Source organism: Natrix helvetica (genome assembly GCF_964273705.1).
Source record: "Natrix helvetica genome assembly, chromosome: 2".
Lineage (NCBI taxonomy): Eukaryota > Metazoa > Chordata > Lepidosauria > Squamata > Natricidae > Natrix > Natrix helvetica.
The window spans coordinates 267,280,075-267,296,097 of record NC_138552.1 but is presented as its reverse complement, the minus strand read 5'-3'; the positions used below and the strand labels follow the sequence as shown (position 1 = coordinate 267,296,097).

The following is a 16,023-nucleotide window of genomic DNA, read 5'->3' as shown; positions in this document are numbered from 1 at the left end:
CGCAGAAATAACTCCAATGGGTGACTTCTTCTCTAGTAAATAAATATTTACCAGTATTCTACTTTTGTTACATGAGATTGGAAATCAAAACTGGAAATCAAATCACTGCCATTTTAAGATATGCAGATGACAAGACTCAATAACAGTAAAGAAGTTTTTTTTTAAAAAAAAACATGACAATTATTTTTTGCCAAATAAAATTGGAAAATGAGACAAACAAACAACTTGCTTTAGCAAATTGACAATTGATGGCAAAAAAGTGAATTATCTTTTGTTGAATTTTCATGAGTTCAACAAAAGATAAAATGGACAGTGTGCTGGAGAAGTAAGTAAGAAGATTAATCCTAGGGAAGAAGGCAGTTACAAATTTATAGAAGACGGTGAAAAATAAGGATCTCTAGATCAGCACAAATTCTTGTCTTTAACTTCATCCCAAACCATGGCATCTCATACAGTTCATTAATACATCCTGAGACAACGCTGTACATGCCTTTTATTCCTCCAACCATCAACACCCTCCTTCCTTAAAACACATCGTTTTTTCTGCTACCATTCATAAAATGAAACCCTGATTTTTATTGTTTCTTTCACTAGAAAATCTCTTTACTCTCAAGACTGAACTAAGGCATTTTGCCTATTGAAGCAGTGGAGCTCAAATCAAATCAAATCTTTATTATGGTCATAAATCAGCTTACAACCAGTAGAGTAATAGTCCCTCAGCCAGCAACAAAGTAAATTGTACTTAAGTTTGGGGAAATTATTTGAACTTGTGCTGTAGAAAATTTTATAAGTGCCTTTCCCATGTAGAAGCATTATAACAACTATAACATATCATGAAGTAACAATTTTCTACTCTTATATGACTCCCAAAATCAGCCATAGCAGGTGCCTCATTTTGACTAATAACAGAGACAACTCCCCACTTTTATTGCCATTAAACTTAAACACTTGTAATTTCAACAGAATGTATGTTTCACCAATTCTGATTGTAGGAAGCTGATTTCATACACTACTTAGAAATTGCACAGCACAAAAATTCTTCTAGTGCGTGTTTTACTAACAATATTGCATGGGACTTGTTATTAAACTCACTAGCAGCTACTCGTTTGTTTCCAGAGACAGTTCAAGATGCTAAACCTTACCTATAAAGGACTTGGTTCCACATGCATGAATCTGCTGAAGTTCTGATTTATCCGGTGATCTCACTGTTAACAGATGCTGATAGAAGTATGGGAGAGAGCTTTATATATGGCAGCATTACTTTTATCTTCTTCTTTGATTAATTTTAATTGTGTTTTAAATGCTTTTAGTTCCATTTGGCTATTGAATAATTTTAAATATGTTAGCACTGCTATTTGTTCCCAAAGGTATTCTCTCATTCATTATTTCATTGCTTGTTTTTGTTGTTTTAAAAATTGTAAATTATTTTCAAGTTTTAAACTAAGTTATACACAAACACACACACACACACACACAATCTCTCATTTCTTCTATTGAGGGAAGTTGTGTAGAAAGTTAGCACCCACCCCCCTCCTAAAAGAATGAAATATTTTGAAAAATATTAAAAAGGTAAAATATTATATTTCCCTAGATGAGAAATGGAGAAATATGCTCTTGGAAAGCAGCCCAAGTAATAGCCCTCAGTAGATGTCAGCACTTAAGAGATAAAGAAATAGCTAGTTCTATTCATAAGCAAATTCCATCTGAACAAGGTAGGATTAGCCCTCAGCCACAATAGGAATTGCCCAACAACTCCCTTCATTGCATCAGCCAAACTTCAACCAAACCTGGGAGCTGAGACAACCTACAGAGCCAGCTATGACCCTACAACAGCCAATAAAATACATGTTCTTGCACAGGAACAGGAAGCTCAGGTTCAAAGCCCAAGCCAAGGTATAAAAACCCCTCACTCTTAACTCCATGTGGTCAGCTATCCAGAATCACACGTGCTTGATGGTTTTGTTCATCATTAAGCCATATTTCCAATCAGCCTCCATGTTTCCAGTGTCTTTCTCCCAAATGGTTGTTTAACTAGTTAGAGTTGAGTCACCTTTTATTAGTATTTCTAATTTAAAGTCAACAGAATATGGCTGCCAATACAGCATCAAAAAGGAAACTCTAAGCTACAGGAACTAACCACTATGTTGCCCGGAATTATTAAATTAGTGAATTTAATACATTAAAAAGACAAATGATGGGGGTGGGGGAATAGCTTGTCTCTTTATTGGCAGGAACAAAACAATCAGCAAAATTAACCAGGAATATGAAAATGGTAGATTTGTCTCTATTGATAGATCTCTGATGATTTGCAGTAGATCTTCATTAACCTCTGATGAGTAAGCAAAAACAGTAATTTAAAAGAAAAAAATGCAAAACTCCTTTCTGGTTGGATTTGTGTTAAGTCACCTACCAGACTAAGCTTTTCTCTTCTATAAAACAGAAATATGTATTGGTTCTGTTAGATACTAGCAATTGTCATAATGATTTCCACCAAGTTCCTCTGTTCCGGCGGGAACAGAGGTTTAATCTCATTGGTCAAAGGGTCTGACAGCTCCCTATAAAAGGGCTGCTGTCAGACTGAACCTTTGCTGGATTGTAAATACTTGTTCTGTTACAATAAAGAGCTGTTGTTGCCTAAGCCTGTGCCTTTCCATTACCCAATCTAACAGGTTCCTCTGGCCAAATTATTCTAGTATTTGTCTGATCCATGAGAATTCAGGAAACACATAATTTTATGGAGAGTTCATGCATATGAATGATACCTAGATGCAATTGGTAACTAGTCCCGCCCTTGAATCATTTACACCATGGCTCCATCTTGCTCTCACCCCAAATATTTTCATTTTAGTTTATGGTTATGCAACCTACCACAATTGTATCAGAAACTTTAAGATTTTGATAAAAATCCTAAATCTGCCTATCTCTTAACTAGAAGCACAAAGTTAGACTTAAGTTTCCATTTCTTCTGACGTGGATTTCTTTTGACACATTTCCCATTTTCCCCTCTTCTGATCTATGAGTTTGGTTCGAGCTTTCTTTGGAACGCTTCCTGTTTACAATCTCCCATTTTTCTACCATTCTCTACAGTGGTGAGATTCAAAAAAAATTCCTACTGGTTCTGTGGGCATGGCTTGGTGGGTGTGGTGTGGCTTGGTGGACATGGCAGGAGAAGGGTACTATAAAATCTCCATTCCCTCCCCATTCCAGGGGAAGATTACTGCAAATTCCCATTTCCTCCCAATCAGCTGGAACTCGGGAGGCAGAGATTAGATGGGGGCAGGGCCAGTCAGAGGTGGTATTTACCGGTTCTCCGAACTACTCAAAATTTCTATTACCGGTTTTCCAGAACTGGTCAGAACCTGCTGAAATCCACCTCTGCTTCTCTACCGCCTGCCTTCTTAGAAATCTTCCTTTTTTTCTCCTAGCTTTTCTACATGTGCTGCCTTTGGTAACTAGAGCAGAGCTGTTCAATCAATGGCAAAGATGCTTCTGCCTGCCCCTGCTCTCTGGGAATTTAGCCAAGCTAATCCCTGCTGTCACTGCAACTCTACAACTATTTATTGTACTGCAAGACAACAGAGTTAGCATGCAGGATTTAGCTTCTTCTTGATGCTGGTTGAAGATTTTAGTTTTTTTCATGATGTAAAATTTGGGTAGCATCTCAGTTGATTTGTTTAAAAAAGCAAAATGTACAGCCATTGCTCTAAAGGGTATGTCAGCCTTTTTACAAGTGAATTATTTTACCTTTTGTGAATTGTCTCAGACAAAAATACATAAACCCCAAGATAATCTGTCAGGTGTAAAAAAATACTTTAAAGAAGACAGAAGGACATTTCACGGGTTGAAATGTATATGTATATATTGATTTTGAAGTATAATAATTTCTAATATGTTAGATTGTCATTTTTAAACTATTACAGAAAAGATAGAATGCAGAACTCAAATGCATGACAAGCAATAAGTAGTCATTTTTCATCTGACCACCTGCAAGTTAATGAAATTAAACTGACCATGATTTCCCATCTGTTTTACAGTTTCAAAATGCAGGCTTTACAGAAATCCTGTATGTGCAAATACATAGAGGTGTGAGCTCTAAAGAGGGGAAACTGGCATGTGCGCCAGCTGTACAAAGCTCTATGAGTCCAGAAATAGCAAGTGATAAGCATACTATACTTGGCTGGTGACACACTCATATCTCTCGTGTTAATATCTACAACTGTTATGAACAACCTAACTGGGGGTAAGGGGGAGATTCTTAAAATGCAAACCATTGTCCCTCACACAGGAATGATGACATCTAGATGTTTTACCATTATATTTGAGTGTACAGCAAGAATGAATCACATGCTTTGACCTGGAAAGAGTTTTAGGCAAAATCACGGGTCTTTTAAGCTTGCCACTTTTAATCTGTGGCACCATTTTAACCCACTACATTGGCTCGCCTTACCCGGTTAGGCGGGTTTTGTAGACCACATCAGTTAAAGAATTTTAACTGGTGGGGTCCAGTAAGAGAGCCTTTCTGCCATTCCCCCCACCCCACTCATGTTTTGAAACATCCTCCTCCCAGAAATTAAATGGGCCCCTACTCTCCAGAGTTTTTGAAAATATCTAAAGGCCTGGCCCTGCCAACTTGCTTGGGGTCTTAGGAGCACATAGCAGTCAGGTTGGTTACCCCCCCCCCCTTTTAACTTTCAGTTGTAATAATTGTATTTTTGTTTCATTGCCTCCTAATATAATACTCATATATGTTTTTTATCTTTTTCTGTTTAATTGTTTACCACTCGGGGTCACTCCTTGAGTGATGGGTGGTTTCCGAATTAGAGTCCTCTCCTCAAAATCAGCTCATTTGGAAGGTTATATTAAAAGACTTGCCAGTTTGCCATTGGAATCTTATCTCATTTTTCCTCCAAAACTAGCTGATCACTCTCAGCAGCTCGTTGCTTACTTGACTGCTAAGTAGATAATTATATCAAAAACTATACTCTTCTCATATTCTAAATAAACTGTCAAATTTTAAATGTTTAATGTAAATTATTATCTCAGAAGCATTCTTAAAAGTCTCCTTGTTGACAAGTGATGCCCCATATACTCGGAGGTACCTGACAAATTTATGCAAGTACAGCATTCCCAGGGAATGGAATACAATTTTGCCAGTCACATCATTCAATCAAGTATTCAGTCTCTCTGCTACATTAATGCAACAAACAATAATAGTAATAGACACCTTGAACATAATCCCGAAACACATGGAGCACTGCTTGAACACCAGGAGCATTGACAAAAGGCATTGACATCAATCAACTGCAAAAGACAGCTTTACTTGGAACAGCTTATATCCTACCTTGAACACCATCACAAACAATGTCTACATCTCCCAGTCCCTTGGGAAAGACTCAATAGATGGATGAAAAGGTCAACATATGGCTGACTATGCAACCAACATCATCACCATCACCATCATCAAGGTTTAATACTCACTGCTCAAGAACAAGCACTACAAACTAATGCCATGAAAGCGAAGATACAAAAATCCACTGACAATCCAAACTGCCGACTTTGCAACAACAAAGTTGAAACTGTTTCACATTTAATAAGTGAATGCAGCAAAATTGCACAAACTGATTACAAAAGCTAGACACAACCAAGTTGCTAAATTAATCCACTGGTCATTATGTAAAAAATACGACTTACCTGTATCCAGAAAGTCATGGGAGCACAAAGTGGAACAAGTTACCAAAATTGAGAAGGTGAAGACCTTGTGGGACTTTCGAATACAGACAGATCATCATTTGGAATACAATACACCAAATATCACAGTTGTAGAGGGCCAAAATGTACAATTTACTGACATCGTGGTACCAGGAGATTCCAGAGTCGAAGAGAAAGAACTGGAAAGAAAATCACAAAATACCGCCACCTGGCCATCGAAACTACCCAATTATGGATGAAACATGTAACAGTGATACCCCTTGTCATTGGGGCACTTGGTACCATGTCCAAGAATTTTATAAGATACACCAACAAATTGCAGTTTCCTGCAATAACACTAGCAGATCTGCAAAAAACTGTGCTAGTTGGAACATCATATATTTTAAGAAGGTACTTGGTTAATACCTAGGATGCTAGCAGCAACCTGTATCAACCATTAGCACCAGTCAATGGTATTTGTAATGCATTTTTGAATGTTCAGTTGACTGAGTTTCATGTTTAATGAATAAAATATCATCATCATCATCCAAAGATAACTCAGTTGAAGTTTCAATTCAGAGGATGGAAGAACATCCCTATCCCAAAGCATAATTTTCCTTAAATATCACATCAATCAAAGGAATTCTAAAGCCATAAACCATATACAATAATTTTGGAAAAGAATGATAATAGATAACAATTCAAAACAAGATTGTGTAAGTTTTTTTAAAATCTGTTTGGGTGAAATAGTCTAAAATGGTTTGTGGCAATGCAAGATATCTTGAACATGACAAGCAACAGAACACTCTAGATATTTAGTATTCTGGGAAGGCCTAAAATAAATAATACTGTGGTGCTTTTTTCAGGATGCTGGCTGCCCAAGTAAGGATATACTACTGGACAAAACAAGTTAGGAATAGGAAAAAATGTGTAAGTTCAATTCAGTTTTTTCCCTAGAGAATTCATTCTGTTTTCTTAAGAGTACTAAGTTTATCATCATAATCACTACCGTCACTATTCTCATCTTACTTTTCAATATGTTATTTTACTTGTCATCCATACTCTACTAGTAATCTAACCTATTTTTATAGCCATTTGAGAGCAAATTTGTTTCTTTTTCTTCTGTAATAGACTTCTGTTCTAGTTAAAAAGAAAAAACATACAATTTTAGCTCGAAATTTATATTTACTGTGATTTTTGTGCATTTAAGGCACCAAGAAACAATGTGTTTTAGGGAATTTGGTAACTTATTTCAGAAAATCTAATCCATACCCTTACTTATCTCATAGCATGGTTAACACCAGGTCATAATGAGAGATAGTCTTAACCAAACATCGACAATATGGAAACATGGAAATCACTGGTTCAACAGATAAGGATATGCTTCTGCATTTCTCAAAAGACGTTTCATGAGTGGGAAAGTATTTTGCTGAGCTATTTGACCTTGAGTGATATGATTGAGGTGTCCCAACCTTGCTGCCATTTTGCTTTATGAAAGACTCAGAATTCTATTCATGCCTAATGAAGGCCACTTATTACACATAACACATTTATCTCTGTTTGAGCATAAGAGACTCTAGGACAGTGGTTCTCAACCTGTGGGTCGGGACACCTTTGGGGGTCGAACGACCCTTTCACAGGGGTCACCTAAGACCATCGGAAAACATATATTTTCAAAAAAACGTACACATTTTTTTCCTATTCCTAACTTGTTTTGTCCAGTAGTATATCCTTACTTAGGCAGCTAGCATCCTGAAAAATGCACCACAGTATTATTTATTCCCCGAATACTAAAAAAATGCGGAAAACATAAAATAATGTTATGGTTGGGGCTCACCAGAACATGAGGAACTGTATTAAAGGGTATTTGGAAGGGCATTAGGAAGGTTGAGACCCACTACTCTAGGACTATATATAGTGCTCACTGAAGCTGCAGAATATCTCTGACAATTTACATTATTCATCCACCACTGCTAGAACGCTTGTGCTAAAGAATGGCCCAGAGAAACCCAGGTGCCCAAGGGAGTTCTTCATTAATACAGGAGTAATGATTTAGGAATATTTGGTACCTGCAAACAACCATAATAAATCATTTTTTTCCGGCTATACATGACTCTTACAAAGAACCCTTAGCTGCCTTCATCTTAACAATATCAAAAAGCTGTTCTATATATCTTCTTTCAAAATTCAAATGTGAGGCTTTTCAGGGGTTATCACATAACACCAGAGATATCTGAACAATAATTAAGTGGACTTCTGTATTGAAAAAAAAAAAGAGTTTCAAATTCTCCCATTGCTCATAGCACTATTTCTTGTGTGTGGAATATTCATTTCTGCCCTTGCCTGAAATTGTAGGTAACAACAATGCCAACTGTAGCTATTGACAAAATGTGAATTGTGGGCAAACTGCTTCAAGGAGATATTTCCTCTTGCTGAGACACACTCCACTCCACTGATGTAGCAAAACACCCCACAAGTGCAAACTATTCCATCTTAAGGAACAGCTACGTTCACCCAACCTGCCTCAACTGGTCACTGTGCCTTGTAAACAGCAGTGAAAGGAAGTAAAGTAGCTGCTCCAATCCATGAATTAAAAGCACGGCATAATTTCATGGATGACAAAACTAGCTGCTTTGATTCCACGCAGCTTTTGAGTAAAATTCAAAGTGCTGGTAACACCTATAAAGCCCTTAAAAGTTTGACATAGGGCCTTGTCCCAATTGCCTCCAATCGTTTCTGCCTGCCCAATATGTTTTGGTAGAGTAGGTGTGCTAAGAAGAAATTTCCTGACCGTGAGAACAATTAACCAGTGGAACAGCTTGCCTTCAAAAGTTGTGGCTGCTCCATCACTGGAAGCTTTTAAGAAGAGATTGGACAGCCATTTGTCTGAAATGGTATGTGCTCTCTCCTGCTTGAGCAGGGGGTTGGACTAGAAGGCCTGCAAGGTCGCTTCCAACTCTGATGTTGTTGTTCTGTCCTGTTGCATTTGTCATCTTGTGGAATTAAAGTGGCATGTCCTCTCCGTTGCAGCCCCTTGGCAACAGCATCCCACCAGAGAAGAATGGCATTCTCTCTTCCAGGATTTTGGAAAGCTCTGAAAACCTGGAGCTGATGTATTATTGTTTGCGTAGAGCCTAGAGCCATTTTTTGTTGTCTATAAGATTATTTTAGTCTTGGGTATCAATTTGGTTTAATGTTTCGATCTATTTTTTAATGGTTGTTCTAGTTTTGTACACTTGCCCAGAGTCTCTTAGAGTTCATTGGCTACTAAATTCAAACAAAATATAAACAAAGTATAATCCCCTTTTACAGTCACGGGGGTTAGCATATAAAGCTTCCTGTAGCAGAGACAGAATTTCAGTAAACATGTCTAATGGCAGAATTTGGTAAATATGTGTGTATATACATTTTGTTCATCCGGGGCACCATAGAATGCAAAATACTGTTCAAGGTATTGCATATGCACAAGCCTGTCTTTTACAGGTATCATCAAAAGGGTCAGTTTAATTTCTATGATTCCATTTTTTATTACGTCAATTTTATAAGATTGTTCTTTTGCAATATTGCTCCATCACAACCTCTCCTGAGGCAGGGTTTAACAGGACCCTGAACTCTACCACAAATCTACTAATTCAGTCATTCACGCTTGCTAGCTGAACAACTCATAATCAACCTTCCCCAATTTCAAATGTGTTGGATCACATGCCTTAATTTCCACCAGGACCGACTGGCCAGAGGTTTGGGGAATTGTGGCTCATTGCATTCAGAGGACTTCAAATTGATTATCACTCTTGATGCAGCAATATTATAGCAAGTTCCATTTTCATTGCTACTTGCATGTCGTCATATTCCGTTTCCAACTTCTGGATGTGAAATCTTTTATATGAGCATGTAATTTTCAAATGTTCTAATTAGGACAAAGCCAGGAAGCATTGTCTTTTAGTCCTTTTTTCAAACTTGTCACACAACTAAATCTGAAAAGTCTCAGAAATGGGTTGAGCCATTTAAACTGACTTGCATAGGCAAAAGAGAAAGAGACAGATGGTTAAACCCACATTTTGTTTTTGTGAATTTGTGCAGCTCTGCTTTCCAGAACTTTTTTAAAAAAACAGCAGGGATTACCTAGATTCAGTGCAAAACTAGGCAACCCTCAGTCAAAAGTACTTTTGATTAAACCTATCCATAAATAAAAGAACAGCTTTTCCCAATTGTAGGTTGCAAGTCCCAGATACCCAGCCATTTGGACATGCCACTTAGCATGGGGAGAACTGTAGTCAGAAAGCTCAGATTTCAGGGAAAGCTATCCTAAGGTCTGAGCACATACAGCAAGGCTCTCACAGACTTTCAAATGATCAGTATGCCGAGCAACTGCAATTGAGCCAGTCGTAACAAAAGCAAGCAAACCAAATGAGGACTGATCACATGCACCATGCTAAACCATGGTTTATTTGGTCAATAAATCAGTAGCATGCCATGCTATGCCATAAACCATGATTTAGAAACCACAGTAAATATATTCATATAGGCACTAAGTCATTTGCACTGTGTGGGACCAATCTAGAAACACCAGAGAAAATAGGACATGGGAGGAAGAATTTCTCTATCAAGAATTCATGCCATCTCAAGATAAGTCATAGAAAAATCAGCTGACCATACACCTAAATCCAACATTTGCTTTTACTTATGTAAGATGATTCACAACTCATTCAACTGGGTTACAAGCAGGGTCAACTCTACATTTCAGAAAGCCTTTGTATATGTTGGATCTCTTTTCTCTTCCCTCCCCCACCTCTTTTTCTCTTCCTAGCTGCTGCCTCTATCTGCTTCTCTCACCAATTCTTAGCTACCAATTGGTTCCCGACCCACTACCTCAGTTTTTTTAAAAAAATATCTGCAGGAAGAAGGTACTTTCAGTGAAGAGTCTAATCAGTGTTTGGTTCCACTCTATTTCTTCTGAACATTATCTTAGATTACAGCATTATACCCAATATCAAAACTGAATATTGTATTTAGAGTAAGTTACGATGCTGATAAACTGGAGTGTAGTGGAAATAAAATCAGTTCGGCTTCACTGAAAATTGTGGCTGCCCACAGTCACATCATTCGTCTAGGCATGACAATCCCTGATGACAAACGTGACTGGTAGCATTCTCTTTAGGAAGATTACTCTTACAAGAGAAAATTTCTGCTTTTCCTCAAATGAAATCAACTTTAAATTATCTGTAGCATTCTCTATGGAGAGTCTCAATCATTCAGGTCATGGTTGTCCCAAAGGTGCTTTTCCATAAAGGTAACTGGACTTTCTTGAGGTTTTTTCAGGAAACGTTTCGCTTCTTATCCAAGAAGCTTCTTCAATTCAACTGAAGAACCCCTGGAATATTTGTAGCATTACAAAATAATTCCGTTTACAGGCTTATTCTGTTTTGGCACCCTGTCCCATCAAATAAAATTCAGATTGTGAAACCTAAATGCTTTTTGCATTCCAATGTTTGAAAATTTTTATATACATATTCTCTTTTTAAAAAATCAAATTACTAAAGATAGATCTGTGTAGCAAGCTTTATTTTGGACTTAATAGTTGGATTTTCTCTCTGTGCCCCAAACTCTATATTTTAGCAACAGAGTAGCAAGAAGAAACTATAAGGATTATTATATCTGGTAAAATAGGAATAAGTGCAAGAAGGGACCAGTTAGTCGTGTAGAGCAGGGGTCCCCAACCCCCAGTCCGTGGGTTGGCACTGGTCCGCAACATGCCAGCAAACAAGCGAAACCCCATCTGCAGGATGCAGGCAGCATGCAAAACCATGCCCCCCCTCCCCCAGCTCCATGGAAAAACCTTTCTCCACGGAGCTGGTCCCTGGTGCAGCATAGCAACACCCTACACAGCAATGCCAATGAATTGTGTTCAAAGTCATGAGCCCTTGAAACCCATGGTACCATTTGCTTGCTTTCTGAAATTGTGGCTGAGATTCTAGAAATTTAAATGATATAAAGTATGTTAGGCTTGGAATTCCACATATGTGAACTAGTTCTATAGAGTCATTTTATCTGCAGCACTAATCTTCCCCCACAAACTCACTAATCCTTCATCCAAAATCAAAAGGTCCCATTTTCTCCTTCCTTTCCATTAGGCCACAAAAGTTTTGGAAGTGATTCCCCCAAAAATTCCAAAAGTATTACCATCTTGTAATTTTTAGCATGGCTGTAATTGTATTCCAGTTAAAATAAAATGTATACCGTATTTTTGGAGGATAAGAAGCACCTTTTTTCCCACAAAAAAGAGCCTGAAAATCTGGGTGCGTCTTATACACTGAATACAGCATTTTTTTGCCTCCTGAAACCCCACCCCTTTTACCAAAATAGCCGTGCATAGCCTTTAGGAGCTTTGCAGAGAGCTCCTGGAGGCTGGGGAGGGCAGAAATGAGCGAAAAACGGGCCATTTTTTGCTCACTTTTGCCCCCCCCCCCAGTTCCCAGGAGCTTTCTGCAAAGTTCCTAAAGGTTATGCATTCCCTTTTTTTGACAAAAATGGGCCCATTTTCGCAAAAAAATGTGCTGTTTTTTGCTCATTGGGGGGTCATCCCCCAGGAGCACTCTACAAGCCTCCTAAAGGCTATCCATGCTCTTTAAAAAAATACAGGCCCATAATTGGGAGTCTGCAGAGTGCAAAAACTTTTTTAAAAAAATTTGCCTCTTCAAAACTTTGGTGTGTTTTATACTCCGGTGCATCTTATACTCCAAAAATACGGTAACTGGAAAATAACCAATTGACTTATTGTCATGAAATGTCAGCATTAAGCTAAATGAATGGCTCCCATCAGTCTGCTCAATAGCCAAAGGAAGCTGTCAGCCTAGAAGAAGATATGCACCTTTGCACTCATTCACAAGCTTCCTTTTTCTTTAATCAACACATCATTTTTACCTGCCACAGCAAGGCGATTCCATAGATGGACTCCAGCTGCTGCTGCTTCTGCTGTGCAATGGTGACTCCTAACACAAGCGTGTGGATGCCACAAGAAATGGCTGAGATAAGAACAATGGGCATGAGATGCAAGGGTAGGGTGATGAAGAAGGAGAAGACAAAAAAGGCCTGCCATCCAACTGTGTCACTGGCCTCGTGGTAGCAGGCAAAATTCAAGCCCAAGTAGCAGAATATCTGAGCAGCTATCAGTATCCACAGAATGTATGGCATGAATTTCCGGGTGACACGATCAGGCAGGAGTTGATACTTGCATAGGATAAAGAGGAGGATCTGAGCAGCCAGGCCCACTGATGCTGCCACAGTTGGTGCCAGCTTCTCTGATGTGTACACCACTGTGCACATGATGATAACGTAGCAATCAAAGAGGGCTGCAAAGACCACCAGGACCAGCAAAGTCTCATGACGCTGCCTCCGGAAGTAGGTCTGGTAGAGGTTTTCCAGGGACTCAGGGGAAAATGTGAGTCGCATAAAACGGGGCAGACAGAGGCAAGAACCTGAGTTCCTCACCGTCACCTCATGGGTCCGGCCAACCCCATGCTCAGGGTCAGAAGGCAAGCTGACTGAATAGTCTGCAGAATACTCTACTGAGTATTCAGGCTCAGAGAATGCCCTATTCCGAGGCATCCTGCTGGCGTCTACTACCCAATCCTTAGATACTTTGTGAAGAGAATCTGCCTAGAAGTCAAAAGTTACCTCAGCGACAGTTCAGCTCCCAGTAACCCGGAAGGCATGGAAGCTTTAGGAGCAGATATTCAGTGGCTTCTTCCAGTGTCAATTTTCAGGATGTCATCTTCGCAACACATGACAGCCCCTGACTGAGAGAGAAATGTATTAGCAGGGGGGAAAAAGATTCTCTTACCTTCATATCTGACCTACTATAACATGGGTTGAATCTCTACCAATATCCAAGCTTTACAAACCATCACCACCCGTTGTCACTACCATTTCCCTTTGACACTTCACCCAAATGATTTTTGTACTAAGAACACATTAAAAATTAACATTTTACAAACACAAGTGACTATGTTATGACTAAGTTTCAGAAGCATTTTATTAAAAAGATTAACTAGTCTGGTTTTCATAATTTCAGGCATCAAAGCAACTAACTTCTAAAAATGTAGGAAGATAGAGCAAAGTTAATTTTCCAATCAAACATTATATATTTGTTTCTTTTACTTTTTCTAGCTTCTGTTTCATTCCTGTGCCCCTAAATCAATGGTCGCATTAACACAGTGTTTCATCCGGGTTAACAAAACTCATGGCTATATTCACATTATTGTACAGGCAGTGCTCAAACAAACTACATTATGGCTAATATCATGTCCCGGATTCGCAGCATCCTGAACCACAGTTGACCCAACCTGATTTAAGCCTTGTCTAGACAAATTCACTCAATAAATATAGAAACAGAAAATGTTGGGACAAATGTTGGATTCATTCCCTCCTGTTAATTGACAGCAATCATCCAAATCTAATCAGAAAAGGGTCCTGAATCCATAAGGAAAGATACGGTAGAAAGAATAGAAGTAAGTTTGCCACTTTTGCCTGCACCCTCCCACAATCTTTCTCAGTTCTTCCATCAGATCCAGTTTCATATTTACAGAAAAGTGCTCTCCCTTCTTACCAGTTTTCTCAGTGGTGTCTGCAGAAGTAGGTTGGTTGAAATCTTTGGATCAGGCCCCATTGAAATGTTGTCTTAAGCTTATGTGCGATATTCAGCTTTCTCCCACACAGGGAGGGAGTGACAAAGGTGGGAACCAACTCTGCCAAGAGTCTTCCTTCTTACAGTCTCTTCCTGGCTGCCACTTTGAGATGGAGAGCTTGACAAAGAGGGAAATGAAGTCTCTTCAGCAGCAACCCAGCCCAAATAAAGCCACCATCTTTTCAGAAGAAACCCGGTTTTTCTTTTCAGCAGAGAGGTCCAGCTCAGTTATGCCCCTTCCTCAGTCTTCGGTATCCATCCATCTCACACCGAGAGGCTGGATTCATCTGTAGCTCAGGTTTGGGACCTGGGATTTAGGATCAGCTTTCTCTGTCTTGCTCCCTTCCCCACCAAGGTGTGCGGTTGATTATTTCTGCCACTGTGGACGACCCACGTTCTTGCTGCTGCGCCTGCGAGGGTTTGCGTGTGTCCCTGCACAAAAGGGAGATATTTTTTTTAAGGTCTCCTCCCTGAGCTGCAGCCAAAGAAAAAGGAGGAGCAAAGCAAGGCCTCTTCGCGAACGACGAAGGAGACGGAGGCTGGCGGCGGTGGGGATGGGAGGAACTCAAAAAAAAGTGCCAAACAAACACCCACACGTGTCAAAATGCCGAGCTACTGAGGGCTGGGAGTTGGCTTCCTCTCGCCTTCCGAAAAACGTCACGCGGCACAAGGCAAGACGGAGAATCTTCCAAGGACCGAGGATGATGGACGGTCGGGACTCGCCGGACTTCTGCCCCCAAGAAGGTCCGGAGTGGGAGAAGAAGATTCAAAGCCAAGCGGCATCTCTCTCTCCCTCTCTCGGAGATCTCTCCTAACCAGGAACCCGGCGAAAGAGGAAGGCGCCTTTTGCTTTCCCGGCGCTCAATAGCCCAAGTGGGGCTGCTCTGGGAAGGGCGCCGCTGCCCGAGTTGGCGGTCGCTTCCAGGCTCGCTCTGAGGGCGCAAAAGCGGGGCGGATCGCGCGAGCTCCCCGTCAGACCTCGGCCGCTCTCCTCGGGCGGTTCGGTAGTCCTTTGCCAGGCTTCGACGTCGGATCCTCCCGGCCCGCCAAAAAGGATCGCTCCGGGAACCGCGCCGCCTCTGTTCTCCTGCGGCGGCGGTGGCGGCGGTTCTCCTCACAGGCGCAAGCGCCTAGTGCCAAAGAGCAGGCTGCTGCTGAGGCGACAACCGAGGCAACTCCACCCCTGTCGGCTCGCTTCCTCGGCCTCTCCCACGCTCTGCTCCGGTACTGGAGAGCCTGGGAAAGGAAAGCCGGCACGGCTGCCCAAATCCCACCCTTTTTCTCTCGGCCCCTTGGAGAACTAACCCTTTGTGCTCTGGGCCGACAACAGCCTGACAGGAAGGACCCGCAGCTCACCTGGGGCCACTCCTGCTTTTTCCCGCCACGCGGTTGTTAAGATGCCCAAAGCTCTCCAGGTCTCCACTAAACTCTCTAAATCTATAAGGATACCCTGGACACCTGCCTTGGCATAGTTTTATGCCCTCTTGGTTTGAACCTGAGGGTTCAAAACAGGCCTGGAAAGTTCTAAGAAAACGGGAAAAGTAGATTCAAAGGGTGCTTAACTATAAGGTCACTTCCCCAGCCTAATGCTGGAAAGATTGAGCGCAAAAGAAGAAGAGGATGGACAGAGAATGAGGTGGCTGGATGGAGTC

The 16,023-nt window shown here is 40.4% G+C and overlaps 1 protein-coding gene across 1 annotated transcript in view; it reads right to left on the bottom strand.

The window, feature by feature from the left end:
• ADCY3 (adenylate cyclase 3) overlaps nt 1-15,556 on the bottom strand; it is an 88,344-nt gene extending 72,788 nt beyond the window's left edge. The window contains exons 1-2 of the mRNA XM_081944294.1: nt 14,294-15,556; nt 12,610-13,484 (exon numbers count right to left, since the gene is read on the bottom strand). Of these exons, the coding sequence (XP_081800420.1) occupies nt 12,610-13,293 (684 nt within the window). The 5' untranslated portion in view covers nt 13,294-13,484; nt 14,294-15,556. The remainder of the gene's footprint in view (nt 1-12,609; nt 13,485-14,293) is intronic.
• Between the last annotated feature and the right edge of the window lie 467 nt (nt 15,557-16,023).